At 62.1% G+C, this 13,483-nt stretch overlaps 2 protein-coding genes across 3 annotated transcripts; one reads left to right on the top strand and one right to left on the bottom strand.

The window, feature by feature from the left end:
- Window positions 1-492: 492 nt before the first annotated feature.
- PLPPR3 (phospholipid phosphatase related 3) lies at window positions 493-3,630 on the top strand. The gene is made up of 6 exons (XM_023201255.2): window positions 493-719; window positions 833-974; window positions 1,078-1,273; window positions 1,443-1,500; window positions 1,586-1,759; window positions 2,231-3,630. The coding sequence occupies exons 1-6, from the start codon at window positions 639-641 to the stop codon at window positions 3,557-3,559; spliced, it is 1,980 nt and encodes a 659-aa protein (XP_023057023.1). The 5' UTR covers window positions 493-638; the 3' UTR covers window positions 3,560-3,630.
- Window positions 3,631-3,818: 188 nt separating this feature from the next.
- PTBP1 (polypyrimidine tract binding protein 1) lies at window positions 3,819-12,566 on the bottom strand. Of its 2 annotated transcripts, XM_023201252.2 has the most exons (13): window positions 12,408-12,566; window positions 11,868-12,040; window positions 11,640-11,786; window positions 11,376-11,546; window positions 11,127-11,237; window positions 10,879-11,053; window positions 10,501-10,578; window positions 9,523-9,671; window positions 8,171-8,204; window positions 7,616-7,708; window positions 7,310-7,526; window positions 5,476-5,553; window positions 3,819-5,402 (listed from the first exon to the last, which is right to left on the bottom strand). In XM_023201252.2, the coding sequence occupies exons 1-13, from the start codon at window positions 12,427-12,429 to the stop codon at window positions 5,270-5,272; spliced, it is 1,581 nt and encodes a 526-aa protein (XP_023057020.1). In that variant the 5' UTR covers window positions 12,430-12,566; the 3' UTR covers window positions 3,819-5,269. The 2 variants fall into 2 exon arrangements, with proteins under 2 accessions (XP_023057020.1, XP_023057022.1); XM_023201254.2 differs by lacking the exon at window positions 10,501-10,578.
- Between the last annotated feature and the right edge of the window lie 917 nt (window positions 12,567-13,483).

Below are 13,483 nucleotides of genomic sequence, written 5' to 3' on the forward strand. Positions count from 1 at the left end.
ATGGACAGTTGGGTGGGGTAGATGGATGGGTACCGTTGGGTGTGTGGATGGATGATGAATGGATGGATGAATGGATGGATGGATGGATGGATGAATGAGTGGCTGGGTAATGAATGGATGGATGGATGGATGGATGGATGGACAGCTGGGTGGGTGGATAAATGGATGGGTACTGTCGGGTGCGTGGGTGGAGGATGGGGGAATGGATGATGGGTGGGTAGGTAGATGAATGGATGGATGGTTCCCAGTGGGTGGATGGGTGGGTGATGGGTCAGTGAGTGGGTGGATGTTGGGGGCATAGGTGCTTGGGTGGGTGGATGGGTGGGTGGGTGGCTGTGTGGTGTGTAGATGGTCGAGTTATGGATGGAGCATCTGTGAATGGATGAATAATGCATGGGGGAAAGAGTGGCTGGGAGTGAGTTGGATCTGTGGGTGGGTGAATGAGACCGTGGATGGCCCTGACTTCATGGAGGACTGGACAGACGCCTCCATGAAGGAGAGCAGGGTGAACCTGGCCGGCCTTGTGCCCACAGCTGCCCATAGTGGCTTCCTCCATTGTATCCCTGTACTTCTTGGAGCTGACCGACCTCTTCAAGCCGGCCAACGTGGGCTTCCAGTGCTATGACCGCACTCTCTCCATGCCCTACGTGGAGACCAACGAGGAGCTCATCCCACTGCTGATGCTACTCAGCTTGGCCTTCGCGGCCCCTGCTGCCTCGGTGAGCACCCACACTGGGGCCTGTGCCAGCCTGTGGGCACCATGGCTGGCAGCCTGCCTGAGCACCCTCTCCCTGTGGGCACTGCGGCCTGAGCGCTCCCTCCTTGTTGGCAGATCATGGTGGCCGAGGGCATGTTGTACTGTCTGCAGTCCCGGCTGTGGGGCCGCCCTGGGGGGCCCGCCGGGGCCGAGGGCAGCATCAACGCCGGTGGCTGCAACTTCAACTCCTTCCTGCGGCGTACCGTGCGGTTTGTGGGTGAGTTGCCGGATGCGCCCCAACCCTGAGCCGAGTCCACGTGCAGGGCTGGGGCTGTCCCGGGTCCCCAGCTCCCCGCCTGGCCGAGCCTTCCGCCCCGCAGGTGTCCACGTGTTTGGCCTGTGCGCCACCGCCCTGGTGACGGACGTGATCCAGCTGGCCACGGGTTACCACACTCCCTTCTTCCTCACCGTCTGCAAGCCCAACTACACTCTCCTGGGCACGTCCTGCGAGGTCAACCCCTATATCACACAGGACATCTGCTCCGGCCACGACACCCATGCCATCCTGTCTGCACGGTGAGCCGGACCCCCAACTCCCCTGGCTGGGAGCCCTCTTCCACCCCCGTGTCCCTTCCACCCCTGTGTCCCTTCCACCCTGTGAACATATGGGGAAACAGAGGCACAGTGAGGCCACTGGAACTGAGGTCCCCGGGTGGGTGGGGCTCACGCTGGACGCCTCTTACAGGAAGACCTTCCCGTCGCAGCACGCCACGCTGTCGGCCTTCGCCGCAGTCTACGTGTCGGTGAGTCCAGCCCCCCTCTGCCCTGCTCAGGGCCTCTTGCTGGCCCGCGGGGAGCCCTCCTTGACCCCAGCCCCCATGCCCCCAGATGTACTTCAACTCCGTCATCTCCGACACCACCAAGCTGCTGAAACCCATCCTGGTCTTCGCCTTTGCCATCGCCGCGGGCGTGTGTGGGCTTACGCAGATCACGCAGTACCGCAGCCACCCGGTGGACGTGTATGCCGGCTTCCTTATCGGGGCAGGCATTGCTGCCTACCTGGTGAGCGGCAGGTTCTGAGGGGGGTTGGCATGGGTGCCCATGGGGTCTGAGTGGGGAGGCAGGCTCAGGGGGTCTGATGGGGGAGGCTGGTGGCCTGAAGGGGGAGGCATGGGTGCCCAGGGGGCCTCGGGGCAGGCACGGGTGCCCAGGGTGTCTGATGGGGGAGGCACGGGTGCCCAGGGTGTCTGAGGGGGAGGTATGGGTGCCCAGGGGGCCTCGGGGGAGGCACGGGTGCCCAGGGTGTCTGAGGGGGAGGCACGGGTGCTGAAGTGTCTCACCCTTGGAATGCTGGAATCAGAATCCCATGGGCTCAGACCTGCCAGATGTGCCGGGTCAGTGACCTTGAGGTGGAAACTGGTCCCACTGGACAAGGGCTTGCCAGCCCCCTCCCCTGGCCCAAAGCCCCCCACGATTAGAGGGGAGGGGCCGTCTGAGCCCCAGGCCTCACCCCCAGACCCCTCTCCCCGCCAGGCCTGCCACGCGGTGGGCAACTTCCAGGCCCCACCTGCAGAGAAGCCCGCGGCCCCAACTCCCGCCAAGGACGCGCTGCGGGCCCTGACGCAGCGGGGCCACGACTCGGTTTATCAGCAGAACAAGTCGGTGAGCACTGACGAGCTGGGGCCCCCGGGGCGGCTGGAGGGCGCGCCCCGGCCCGTGGCCCGCGAGAAGACCTCGCTGGGCAGCCTGAAGCGCGCCAGCGTGGACGTGGACCTGCTGGCCCCGCGCAGCCCCATGGCCAAGGAGAACATGGTGACCTTCAGCCACACGCTGCCCCGGGCCAGCGCGCCGTCGCTGGACGACCCCGCGCGCCGCCACATGACCATCCACGTGCCACTGGACGCCTCGCGCTCCAAGCAGCTCATCAGCGAGTGGAAGCAGAAGAGCTTGGAGGGCCGCGGCCTGGGGCTGCCCGACGACGCCAGCCCCGGGCACCTGCGCGCGCCAGCCGAGCCCATGGCGGAGGAGGAGGAAGAGGAGGAGGAGGAGGAAGAGGAGGAGGAAGAGGAAGAGGACGAGGAGGAGGGCCCGGCCCCGCCCTCGCTCTACCCCACCGTGCAGGCGCGGCCGGGGCTGGGGCCTCGGGTCATCCTCCCGCCGCGCGCGGGGCCGCCGCCGCCGCTGGTGCACATCCCCGAGGAGGGCGCACAGGCGGGGGCCGGCCTGTCCCCCAAAAGCGGCGCCGGGGTGCGCGCCAAGTGGCTCATGATGGCCGAGAAGAGCGGGGCGGCCGTGGCCAACCCTCCGCGGCTGCTGCAGGTCATCGCCATGTCCAAGGCCCCGGGCGCGCCGGGCCCCAAGGCGGCCGAGACGGGGTCGTCGTCCAGCGCCAGCTCCGACTCCTCGCAGTACCGGTCGCCGTCGGACCGCGACTCCGCCAGCATCGTGACCATCGACGCGCACGCGCCGCACCACCCCGTGGTGCACCTGTCGGCCGGCGGCGCGCCCTGGGAGTGGAAGGCGGCGGGCGGCGGGGCCAAGGCAGAGGCCGACGGCGGCTACGAGCTGGGGGACCTAGCGCGCGGCTTCCGCGGCGGGGCCAAGCCCCCGGGCGTGTCCCCCGGCTCGTCGGTCAGCGACGTGGACCAGGAGGAGCCGCGGTTCGGGGCCGTGGCCACCGTCAACCTGGCCACGGGCGAGGGGCTGCCCCCGCTGGGCGCGGCCGACGGAGCGCTGGGCCCGGGCAGCCGGGAGTCCACGCTGCGGCGCCACGCGGGCGGCCTGGGGCTGGCGGAGCGCGAGGCGGAGGCCGAGGCCGAGAGCTACTTCCGCAAGATGCAGGTGCGGCGCTTCCCCGACTAGCGCGGCGGGGCCGGGGGCGGGCGGGGACGGGCCAGCCGGGGACGCGGGGGCTCAATAAAGCGGCGGAAACCCGGTTCCGGCTCTTGGTCGTTCGCTCTGGCCCGCACGCCCCACGCGGGGACCCTCCCTCCGCGCCGGGCCCACCCCTCCCGCGGCCCCACCCGGCGCTTCCGCGGACACCCCGTACGAGCCGAGACCGCCCCAGCACAGAAAGAGGAAACGAGCAATGCAGGCGGAGACGAGCAATGCAGGCGGACGCAGCGAGGATACAGAAGATTTATTGGAAGTCCAGGTACAGACCGGCCAACCTGCCTCTACAGCTCCACAGCCAACACAGGGCTAGACAAGGGAGGAGTTCATCAAAGGGTTTTAATCGGTTCTCTCCGCGTCACAAGCCATCGGGTAAGGCAACGGAATGTGCGTGGGGTCCCTGTGGCTCCGCGGTCAATACTGAGCCTGGAACTGCTGTTAGCAAAATATACATCTGTGTCACCATAAAAAACCGCGCCGCCGCCCCTCGGGTCTCACAACAGGTATAAAAAATTATAAATATTTACACCCTTGTTACACTCTTCACGGAAAGGGGATCCTAGGAGAGCCCCCGGGACAGGACGCGGGGGCGGGAGAAAGCACAGTGAGGACAGGAGCGGCCCGCCTGCCGGGTCCCAGCATCAGAGGCAAGCGCAACACAGAAATGAGACTTTGGTCCAAAATTTGAAGGAAAAACCCTGAAGAAGTTTGAGAGCAAGTTTTCTAGGGGCTGCAGGTGAAGGTGTGGTGTAAGGCAACCGGAGGCGATGCCAGAGGCGGTGACGCGCCCGCCCCTTCCCTGAAGCTCAGGGGCTCTAAGATCGGACCGGACCGGGGCTCCCTGTGCCTGACCCGCTGGGCGGCCCCGCCTGCTCTCTGGAAACTGGGTCCTGCCTGTGACTTAATTACAAGGAATAAAATAAAAGTAACAGCATACAAGGTAATACCACAAGGAAGTTTAGATTACACTCATACCATTGTATCATCTTGCTATAAAAAGTTACTTAAAACTATTTCTTTTGCATATAAATGAAAAAAAGATTAGAATATTTGGTCAACTGGAAATATTGCTAGGCACAGACGTCTGCAACTGCAAGGTATATAATACAGAGATTATGACGACCGGCTCCGCAGCTGGAGCAGTGGGGAGCCCGCCCCGGGGGCAGCAGGGAAGGCCCTGGGGGCAGGGTGGGGCAATCATGACTTGATTAGAGGGCTGGGGTTGGGGAGTCGCAGCCGTGGCCGGCCCCAGGTACATGATCCTGCAGGAGCCGGCCAGGCCCCCTGCCTTTCTCTGGTGTGACCCCCACCCCTTGGGTCCCCAGGACCCCTGGGGGGGGTGTGGCTGCAGGAAGGCAGGGTTTTTAAGGCACAAGGAAGCCGAGTTGTGGTCGGGGCACCCACCTGCAGGCCCCACCAAGGCACGGCCCCGAGGGTCTGGCCCCGGGGGTGGAGGGCTGGGAACTCCCGCTGCCAGTCACCAAGAGCCTGAGCTGTCCCCGTCACCGCAGGGTTAGCAAGTGAACTAGATTTAATTTTTTTAAAAACAGGTAAACTGATTTCTCTTTAAAAAAATAGAATCTCTGGTCTGTTAAGGTCACTTCAGCTGCTTTTTAAAGTGGCTTTTTTCTGGAATGATGGAAGTTGTCGCCAGCGGGCCCGGCCACGGGGCCTGTGCCCCTAGATGGTGGACTTGGAGAAGGAGACCCGCAGGTGGTGGTTCTCCCCGAGGTCATGGTTGTGCAGGTCAATGAGGGCCTGGACCGCCTCCTCCACAGAGCCCATCTGGATCAGCGCCATCTTGCGGTCCTTCCTGCAAGACATGGGGTCAGGGCCGGCCACAGGGCAGCCCGGGGAGAGCCAGGCACCATCCGCCTCGTACTCACTGGAAGAACTTGAATCCTTTGACGACGCCCCCATTGCTGGAGAATAGAACCTTGAGATCCTCCTCGGAGACGGAGGGTCTGTGGGAGAAGAAGGTGTTAGCGTGGGCCCGGGTAGGGGGACGTCCAAGAAGGTCAGCGAGGCTTTCCCCCTACTAGTTTTCTGAGTGGCCAGGGAAGGTGTAGGGCCTTTTAGGAGCCCAGAAATGGGACATCGAATCATGCCCACAATGGTCTGAAGCAGCTTCTAATGAAACCAGCCATCTACAGGTTTGCAGAAGCACAGTACCACGCTCCTCCTCATGATTTTTGTTTTGAGACAGTCTTCCTTGTCACCCAGGCTGGAGTGCAGTGGCGCGATATTGGCTTACAACCTCCGCCTCCCAGGTTCAAGTGATTCTCCTGCCTGAGCCTCCCAAGTAGCTGGGATTACAAGGCGCACGGCACCACGCCAGGCTAATTCTTTTATTTTTAGTGAAGATGGGGCTTCACCAGGTTGGCCAGGCTGGTCTCGAACTCCTGACCTCAGATGATCTGCCTACCTCAGCCTCCTAAAGTGCTGGAATCACAGGCATGAGCCACTCTGCCAGGCCCCTTGTTGATTTTCTAACAAACATTTCACAAGTAATGTGTTAAATATCAAAGGGCTTACTATAGGTTGACATACTTGGGGCCAGATGTACCTGCATTTCCACATATTTGCATTATGTATTTTTTTGAAACAGGGTCTCACTCTGTTGCCCAGCCCGGAGTGTGGCAGTCACAGCTCACCGTAGCAACCTCAGACCCCTGAGCTCAAAGTGAACCTCCCACCTCAGCCTCCAAAGCCCAAGGAGCCGGGCCCTGAGGTGCACACCACCACTCTTGGCTACTTTTAAACAATTTTTCTTGTAGAGACGGGAGTCTCACTTTATTGCTCAGGCTGGTCTTGGGTTCAAGAAGATCCCCTGCCCGGCCCCACAGTGCACTGGGATTATAAAGGTGTGCATTAGGCCGGGGCGGTGGCTCAAGCCTGTAATCCCAGCACTTTGGGAGGCCAAGGTGGGCAGATCACAAGGTCAGGAGATCGAGACCATCCTGGCTAACAAGGTGAAACCCCGTTTTCACTAAAAATACAAAAAATTAACCAGGAATGGTGGTGGACGCCTGTAGTCCCAGCTACTCTGGAGACTGAGGCAGGAGAACGGCGTGAACCCAGGAGGCGGAGCTTGCAGTGAGCAGAGATCGCGCCACTGCACTCCAGCCTGGGCGACAGAGCCAGACTCCATCTCAAAAAAAATAAACGTGGCCAGGCACGGTGGCTCACGCCTGTAATCCCAGCATTCTGGGAGGCCGAGGCAGGCGGATCATGAGGTCAGGAGTTCGAGACCAGCCTGGCCAATATGGTGAAACCCCCATCTCTACTAAAAATAAGAAAATTAACCGGGCGTGTGGTGGGCGCCTGTAGTCCCAGCTACTCTGGAAGCTGAGACAGGACAATTGCTTTGAACCCAAGACACAGAGGATGCAGTGAACCGAAATCCTTCCACTGTACTCCAGCCAAGACGACAGAGCACGACTCCGTCTCAAAAAATAAAAATAAATAAACGTGTGCATTCTACATTGTCACAGCGGAGCATCCCCTAAGCCAAAAAACCAAACCCTTCCAAGTGTCCAACGATCCCTCCCCTTGAGCATCCCCCAGCTCAAGCTTCAGGCCTTGCAGTACACTTCAGGTTTGGACTAAGATGAGTCCAACCTGCACTCTGGAAATGGCAGAAGTTCACAGGCCGAGGCAGCAGGACAGCCACGCAGAGCCCCGGCCCGGCCCCGTGCCCGCCCCCCCGCCAGCACTCACGGGATGTTGGAGAGGTGCAGCGTGGCTGAGGGCGGGAATATGTTCTGGAAGTTCTTGGAGCCCGGCTTCTTGAAGCGGTGCAGGGGTGAGTTGCCATAGTCCTTGGTCAGGCCCTGGTCCTCCTGGCCCTCGCGGGGCAGCTGCACGTTCTGGTGCTTTGAGAGTGTGATGCGGATGGGCTTCCCGTGCAGTTTGTGCCCATTCAGGTGGCTCATGGCTGGGGACAGCAGCGCCCGTGTGACCAGGCGCCCGAGAGGGAAAGCAGCCCCTGCCCCCACCGCCCCCAGGGCCACCCCAGCCTCTTACCCAGCTGGGCCTGGTTGCCGTCCGCCATCTGCACCAGGGCGTTCTCCTTCTTATTGAACAGGATCTTCACGCGCTGCACGTCGCCGTAGACGCCTTCAAAAGCCCAGGGACAGGGCCTGAGTCGCCTGCCGCCCGCCCCGCCCATGTCCCTGTCAGCCCCGACCCCACACCCAACCCCCCACAAGGCCCGGCTCAGCCCGGCCGGGTTTGCTTTATCGGCCACTGCGGAGCTGCGTCTCGCAGCCACAGGGCGCGCTAACAGGAGCAGCTCCGTTCAGCAAAGTCATAGCATCCAGGACAGGTAAGCTGCCAGCAGGTGGCCACGGTAGCATATGCCACCGACAGGTCTAACTGTGAAAAGCATGCAGGGCGATAAACCATGCGTACGTATCTACGGGACCAAATAAAATACGCAAACCGAAAGCAAACCATAAAACGAGGCCGATGCCACGGAGCATCAGAGTGCCAAACCGCAAACTCATAATACGTCTCAGGGCATCAAAATCATCTCAATTAAATGAAAACAAGGTAATAAAAGTGTGAATGATAACATACCGAAAAGAATAAAGAGGCTTTGGGGTGTGACTCTCTTTAGAGACAGCAGAGCAAGGCAGCGGAGGGACAGGGGAGAGGGAGAGGTCAAGGGGGGCGAGTTGCCAATCGTCCACACGAGGAAGACAGTCCCCGCAGGCGTGCAGTGGTTGATGGATGATGAAGTTGTCAGGATGTTAATATTCAAGGGCAGGTTGGTTTCCGGAGAGCAGGGTTTGAGGGGGAATTTTTGTTTTTTATTTGTTTATGTTTTTGTTTTGTTTCAAGCAACAACAGGAAGCAGAAGTACCGTGCAGTCAGTTGGCAAAGAAATTCCGGATCAGGGCAAGAAAAAAAATTGGGAAAGGGGAAGGGGAGAAAAGAAAAAAAGTAGCAAAAAAACACAGGTCAGTAAATACATAAGAAAATCAGGTAGTGTTCCATCAGTCACACTCCACACACATTCCAGTTACAGGTTTACCGAGGGGCACACGGTAAGAAAAGCACCTCCACTCACATGCCGGCAGAGACAGCACTGCTGGAGGGGCTCCCAGAAGCTGATCCCCACCACGCCCCCCAGCAGCGCGGGTGCAGCTCTGCTCCCGGCCACCTCAGCCAAGCCCTGCAGCAGCGCTGTCTCCCACAGCTGTGGCACAAGTCAGTCTCTAAGGACGATGACACAGGCGTGAAGGGAGATTGAGTCTGTTAGTGCACGGCCTCGCCGTGGGTCCCCTGGCTCAGGAGCTGGAGGGACAGCACCGGGCTCGTGGTAAGAGGCAGAGGCAGGGAGTGCGCCCTGTGCCCCGCGAGGGAGGGCCAGGGTGGGCACCACCTTGAGAAATCACAGGAGTTGCCGAGTAACAGAACAGCCTGAAATACTGATTCCAGGGAGATCCCATCCATCAAGTTCCGTATTTTGAGCCTCTAAGTTTTACCCAAGCTCTCCCTGAGGGGGATTTAACCATTCTGAGAAATAGTAACAGATCCACCAGCTAAGTGACAGGCTCCGGTGCCACAGGGGCCGCCCACACCCTGCCGCACTAAGCCCGTGTGTCCCGGGGACCAGCAGGGCGGCCTGCTGCGGCTCTGAACTGCACACCCTGCTCAATTCCAAGTATTTCTTACATTGCCTTTGGGTCACAAAAATTATTCATTCTGCATATCATGGAAGTGAAAACGCAAACCAAGATGTGAATTCAGGAAAACAGGAAAACTCAAGCCATCTTGGGAGAGGAGGGTCTCAGCGCTGCAGCAGAGGAGCTGCTGGGGCAGAGGCGCAGACATAGCAAGGGGCGGCGCTGCTCCGGGACCCAAGACCGAGCACAACATCCCCTGCTCGCTTTTCCGGGAGGAACGGCGCGGCGAAGCCCACGTACCTCTGGGTTGAGGTTGCTGACCAGCAATACAGAATTTCCTGCCCCCGCCAGGCCCGGGATGGCGATCCGGCCCGCCGCTGCAGCTGCTGCCGCCGCCGAGGGGATAGCCAGGGGGGCCAGGGCTCCGTGGACGTTGGGAACGGAAAGGCCTGGAAAGGTAGAAGGTAAGATGAGCAGCGGCACCCCCACTCCACCGCAGAGTGGGAGAGGCCGACGCTCCCCGTCCTCATGCACCGAGGAGCCGCGCGGGAGGCGGCCCTGGCTCTGGCCCTACCCCGGGTGCCTGTGGGGTCGCCCGACCCCCGCACAGCCACCCGCTGGCTCCTGCACCAGCGCCCGCCTCTCCTCACAGCACGGGCCGTGCCGGGCTTGGACTCATCTGCATGCGCCCACAGCACAGAAAAGCTCCGGCTCCGCCAGCACAGACACGGGGCCCTCGGCAAGCAGGGCCTGTCCCGGGACCACCGCGCATGCGTGCCCATGCCTCCATGCAGACAAGGCGGCCGCGGGGCGGCACGCGCTGCTCCGTCCACGGCCAGCACTCGGGCGGCCCGGTCCCGGTCCCAGAAGGGAAGCAGGGGGACGGCCACGCACACACGTCCCGCCGCCGGTCATGCTCCTCAGCCTCGGGCCACGCGCTTACCCGGCCACTCAAATTCAACTACTAGGGACACATCCCTCCAACCACTGGCGGTCCTCGCGCTCGCCCGGAGGTGCTTGAAGGGAACCAGACCACAAAGACTGTGCGGTTAGCGGCTTCTGGCGGGCGCCATCCACACGTGCGCCTCCACTGCCCTGTCCTACCACTGCCCTGGCCAAGCCTGCTCTGTGGACGTGGCGTCCCCTCTCCCGGGAAGGGCCCCTGACCTGGCACTCGAGTGCCCAGTCCGCCCAGGCTGCCGCCGTGGCTGCGGAGCTGCCTGGGAAGGTGGTGTGGGCATGCAGTCGCCGGGGAACCAAGACCAAGCGTTTGAATACCTGCAGCTTGAGGAATGGCAAAGGTGGGAGGGAAACCAGCTCCTGCATACGGAGAGGCTGAGATTATACCAGGTGCACCTAGAAATAAATGAGACACTAATCATCGCACCCACAAGCTCCACCGCGAGCGGCGCTGTGCTGCGGGACGGGCCCCAACCCGGCTGGCGGGCGGCCCCGCAGAGCCTTCGCGGGCAGATCCGCTGCTCTGGGGGGCCGTGGTCCCGACGTGGGCGGCACTGGACCGTGCTGTGCTGGCCGTGCAGAGAGCAGCAGGCGCATCCCCCTGGTGCAGGGCCGGGCCCGTGCCGCTGGGGTTCCGGACTGAGCGGCCCTCACAGACCACTCTGCACACTGGCGCCACATCGGGCAGCCTCTTACCGAAGGCCGCGGCCATGGTCTGGTCCAGCGAGGGCTGGCTGTCCCCGGAGGGCAGGTCTGGGCGCGTGTAGTCGCGGCTCTTGTCATTGTTGTACTTGACGTTGAGGCTGGTGAGCTTGGAAAAGTCGATGCGCAGCGTGCAGCAGGCATTGTAGATGTTCTGCCCGTCCAGCGACTGAGGGGAGAGGCAGCGTGAGATGCGGCCAGGCCAGGGCCAGGGCGGGCGCCATCCTGGGAGCCCCACTCACCAGCTTGGCGTGCTGCGCGCTCACAGGGTCCGCGTACTGCAGCAGGGCCTGGAACTGGTTGTTCTTGGTGAAGGTGATGATCTTCAACACTGTGCCGAACTTGGAAAAAATCTGCAGGTCCCAGGCCACAGCATGAGCTTCCTGCCCAGCACCCACCAGCCCTGCCAGACCCCTCCCGTGGGCCTGCGCCCACAGCAACAGCAGCCTGACCGAGCCCGTGCGGCCCTCGCGGTGATGGGACCACCTCACCTGGTGCAGCACATCCAGGGTCACGGGGTAGAAGAGGTTCTCCACGATGATCCTGAGCACGGGGCTCTGCCCAGCCATCGCCATTCCTGCGTCCACAGCCGCCGCCGAGGCAGCCAAGGCCAGGTTCCCCGACTGGACAGAGTTCACAGCCTGCAGGGCCGCCTGGGCCCGCTGTGGGAGGCATTGCCGTGAGTCCCTGGCCCCTGAGGCCAGGCCCACCCCCGAGGTCCCCGGGCTGCTGGGGTCCGCTGCAGGGCCACGCACCGCCTGGTTGGGAGAGCTGTCGGTCTTCAGCTCCTTGTGGTTGGAGAACTGGATGTAGATGGGCTGGCCGCGCAGCACTGGCGTCACCGAGGTGTAGTAGTTCACCATGGTGTTGGCAGCCTCCTCCGTGGTCATCTCGATGAAGGCCTGCGGGGCAGGCAGTGAGTGCCGGCCCTCCTCCTCCCCGCCTGCGCGGTGCGAGCGCCCCGAGACACGCGGCTCAGATACCTGGTTTTTCCCCTTCAGCATCAGGAGGTTGGTGACCTTCCCAAAGGGCAGCCCCAGGGAGATGACCTCTCCTTCTGTGACGTCGATGGGGAGCTTCCGGATATGGATCACTCTGGAGGGGACGCCGGCGCTTCTGCTGTCACCTTTGAACTTTTTGCTGTCATTTCCATTTGCTGAAAAGGGGGTGCCGTGAGACGCAGGCATCAATTCGCAGGAGCCCACAGAGCCAGGTCCCTGCTCTCCTCCTAGAGCCCCGCCTGCCACGGAGACCAGCCCTGAGCCCCAGGAGGTGCGCGGGAACCAGCGGCACGAGGCCAAGGCCTGCACCGTCCAGACCCCGCTCCTGACAGCGGCTGACAACCCCCCACAGGTCCAAGTGCCGGCCTGGACCACCCATCCAGCACCTCCCCAGGAACTCCCTGTAGCAAGAACTTGACCTGGACCTGCAGCGTGGACCATGGGTCCCTGCCATGTGAGATGAAAGGTGCAGTCCCAGAAAGACACCCACAGGCCTTGCCCTGGGCTAAGTCCAGGCCATACCTGCCGAGTTGCTGCTGCTCATGATAAACGGTCCGTTAGTGACACAAGTAGAGAAAAGCTCCTCAGATCCCCGCTGCAAGAGAAGGGACAACGCTGAGCTGCACTTCCCGCCAGGCCAGAGCCTCCCTTCCCCACCGGCCGGCCCCGCTCCCACTCGGGCTGCCTGGGGTCCCAGACCCCCTACCCACACCCACACCCACACTTCCACGGCAGGGCAGCCCGAGCACAGACCCAGGCCTGTCTCCAGAAACACCCCCAGCCCATGGACGCGCACAGCACCCCACAGTTCCACAATCAAGACACTGCTCCTTTTTCCAAACGCGGGAAGCCCTAGGGTACTCAGCCAGTGTGGCGCTGGGAGGTCTCAGCTACAGAGGGCACTGCGTATACTATCTCCACGGCCAACTCTGCTGTGGACGTGGCCTCACTGGGCTGCCGGCCGCCCTGGGCGCAGGCCTGGGCCTCAGCCACCAGCCAGCAGGGCAGGCGACCCGCTCCATGGAGCCAGCCTCCCCAGCAGCACACGGCAGGGCCCAGGCAGCTGACCTCACTTCTGGTGGCCTCACAGGAGAACCAAACTACAGCACCGCCTCGCTGGCTCCCGCAGAGGCCCCACCCTCCTGTCTTCCAGCCCCGTAAAGGAAACCCGACCTCCGCCTCCGCACGCTCCGGCCCCAGGACAAGACCTGGCCTCCCTGCGCAGTGATCTGGTGGTGCTGCGGCCGTGCCTGGGGCCGGGGGAGCTCTACAGCGGCCCCATCATATCTGACCTGTCCATATTCTCTCTAGAAACAATCTACTCACTCGGCCGGGCGCGGTGGCTCAAGCCTGTAATCCCAGCACTTTGGGAGGCCGAGACGGGCGGATCACGAGGTCAGGAGATCGAGACCATCCTGGCTAACACGGTGAAACCCCGTCTCTACTAAAAAATACAAAAACACAAGCCGGGCGAGGTGGCGGGCGCCTGTAGTCCCAGCTACTCGGGAGGCTGAGGCAGGAGAATGGCGTAAACCCGGGAGGCGGAGCTTGCAGTGAGCTGAGATCCGGCCACTGTACTCTAGCCCCGGCGACAGAGC

The sequence above is a fragment of the Piliocolobus tephrosceles genome, chromosome 21, assembly GCF_002776525.5.
Source record: "Piliocolobus tephrosceles isolate RC106 chromosome 21, ASM277652v3, whole genome shotgun sequence".
Lineage (NCBI taxonomy): Eukaryota > Metazoa > Chordata > Mammalia > Primates > Cercopithecidae > Piliocolobus > Piliocolobus tephrosceles.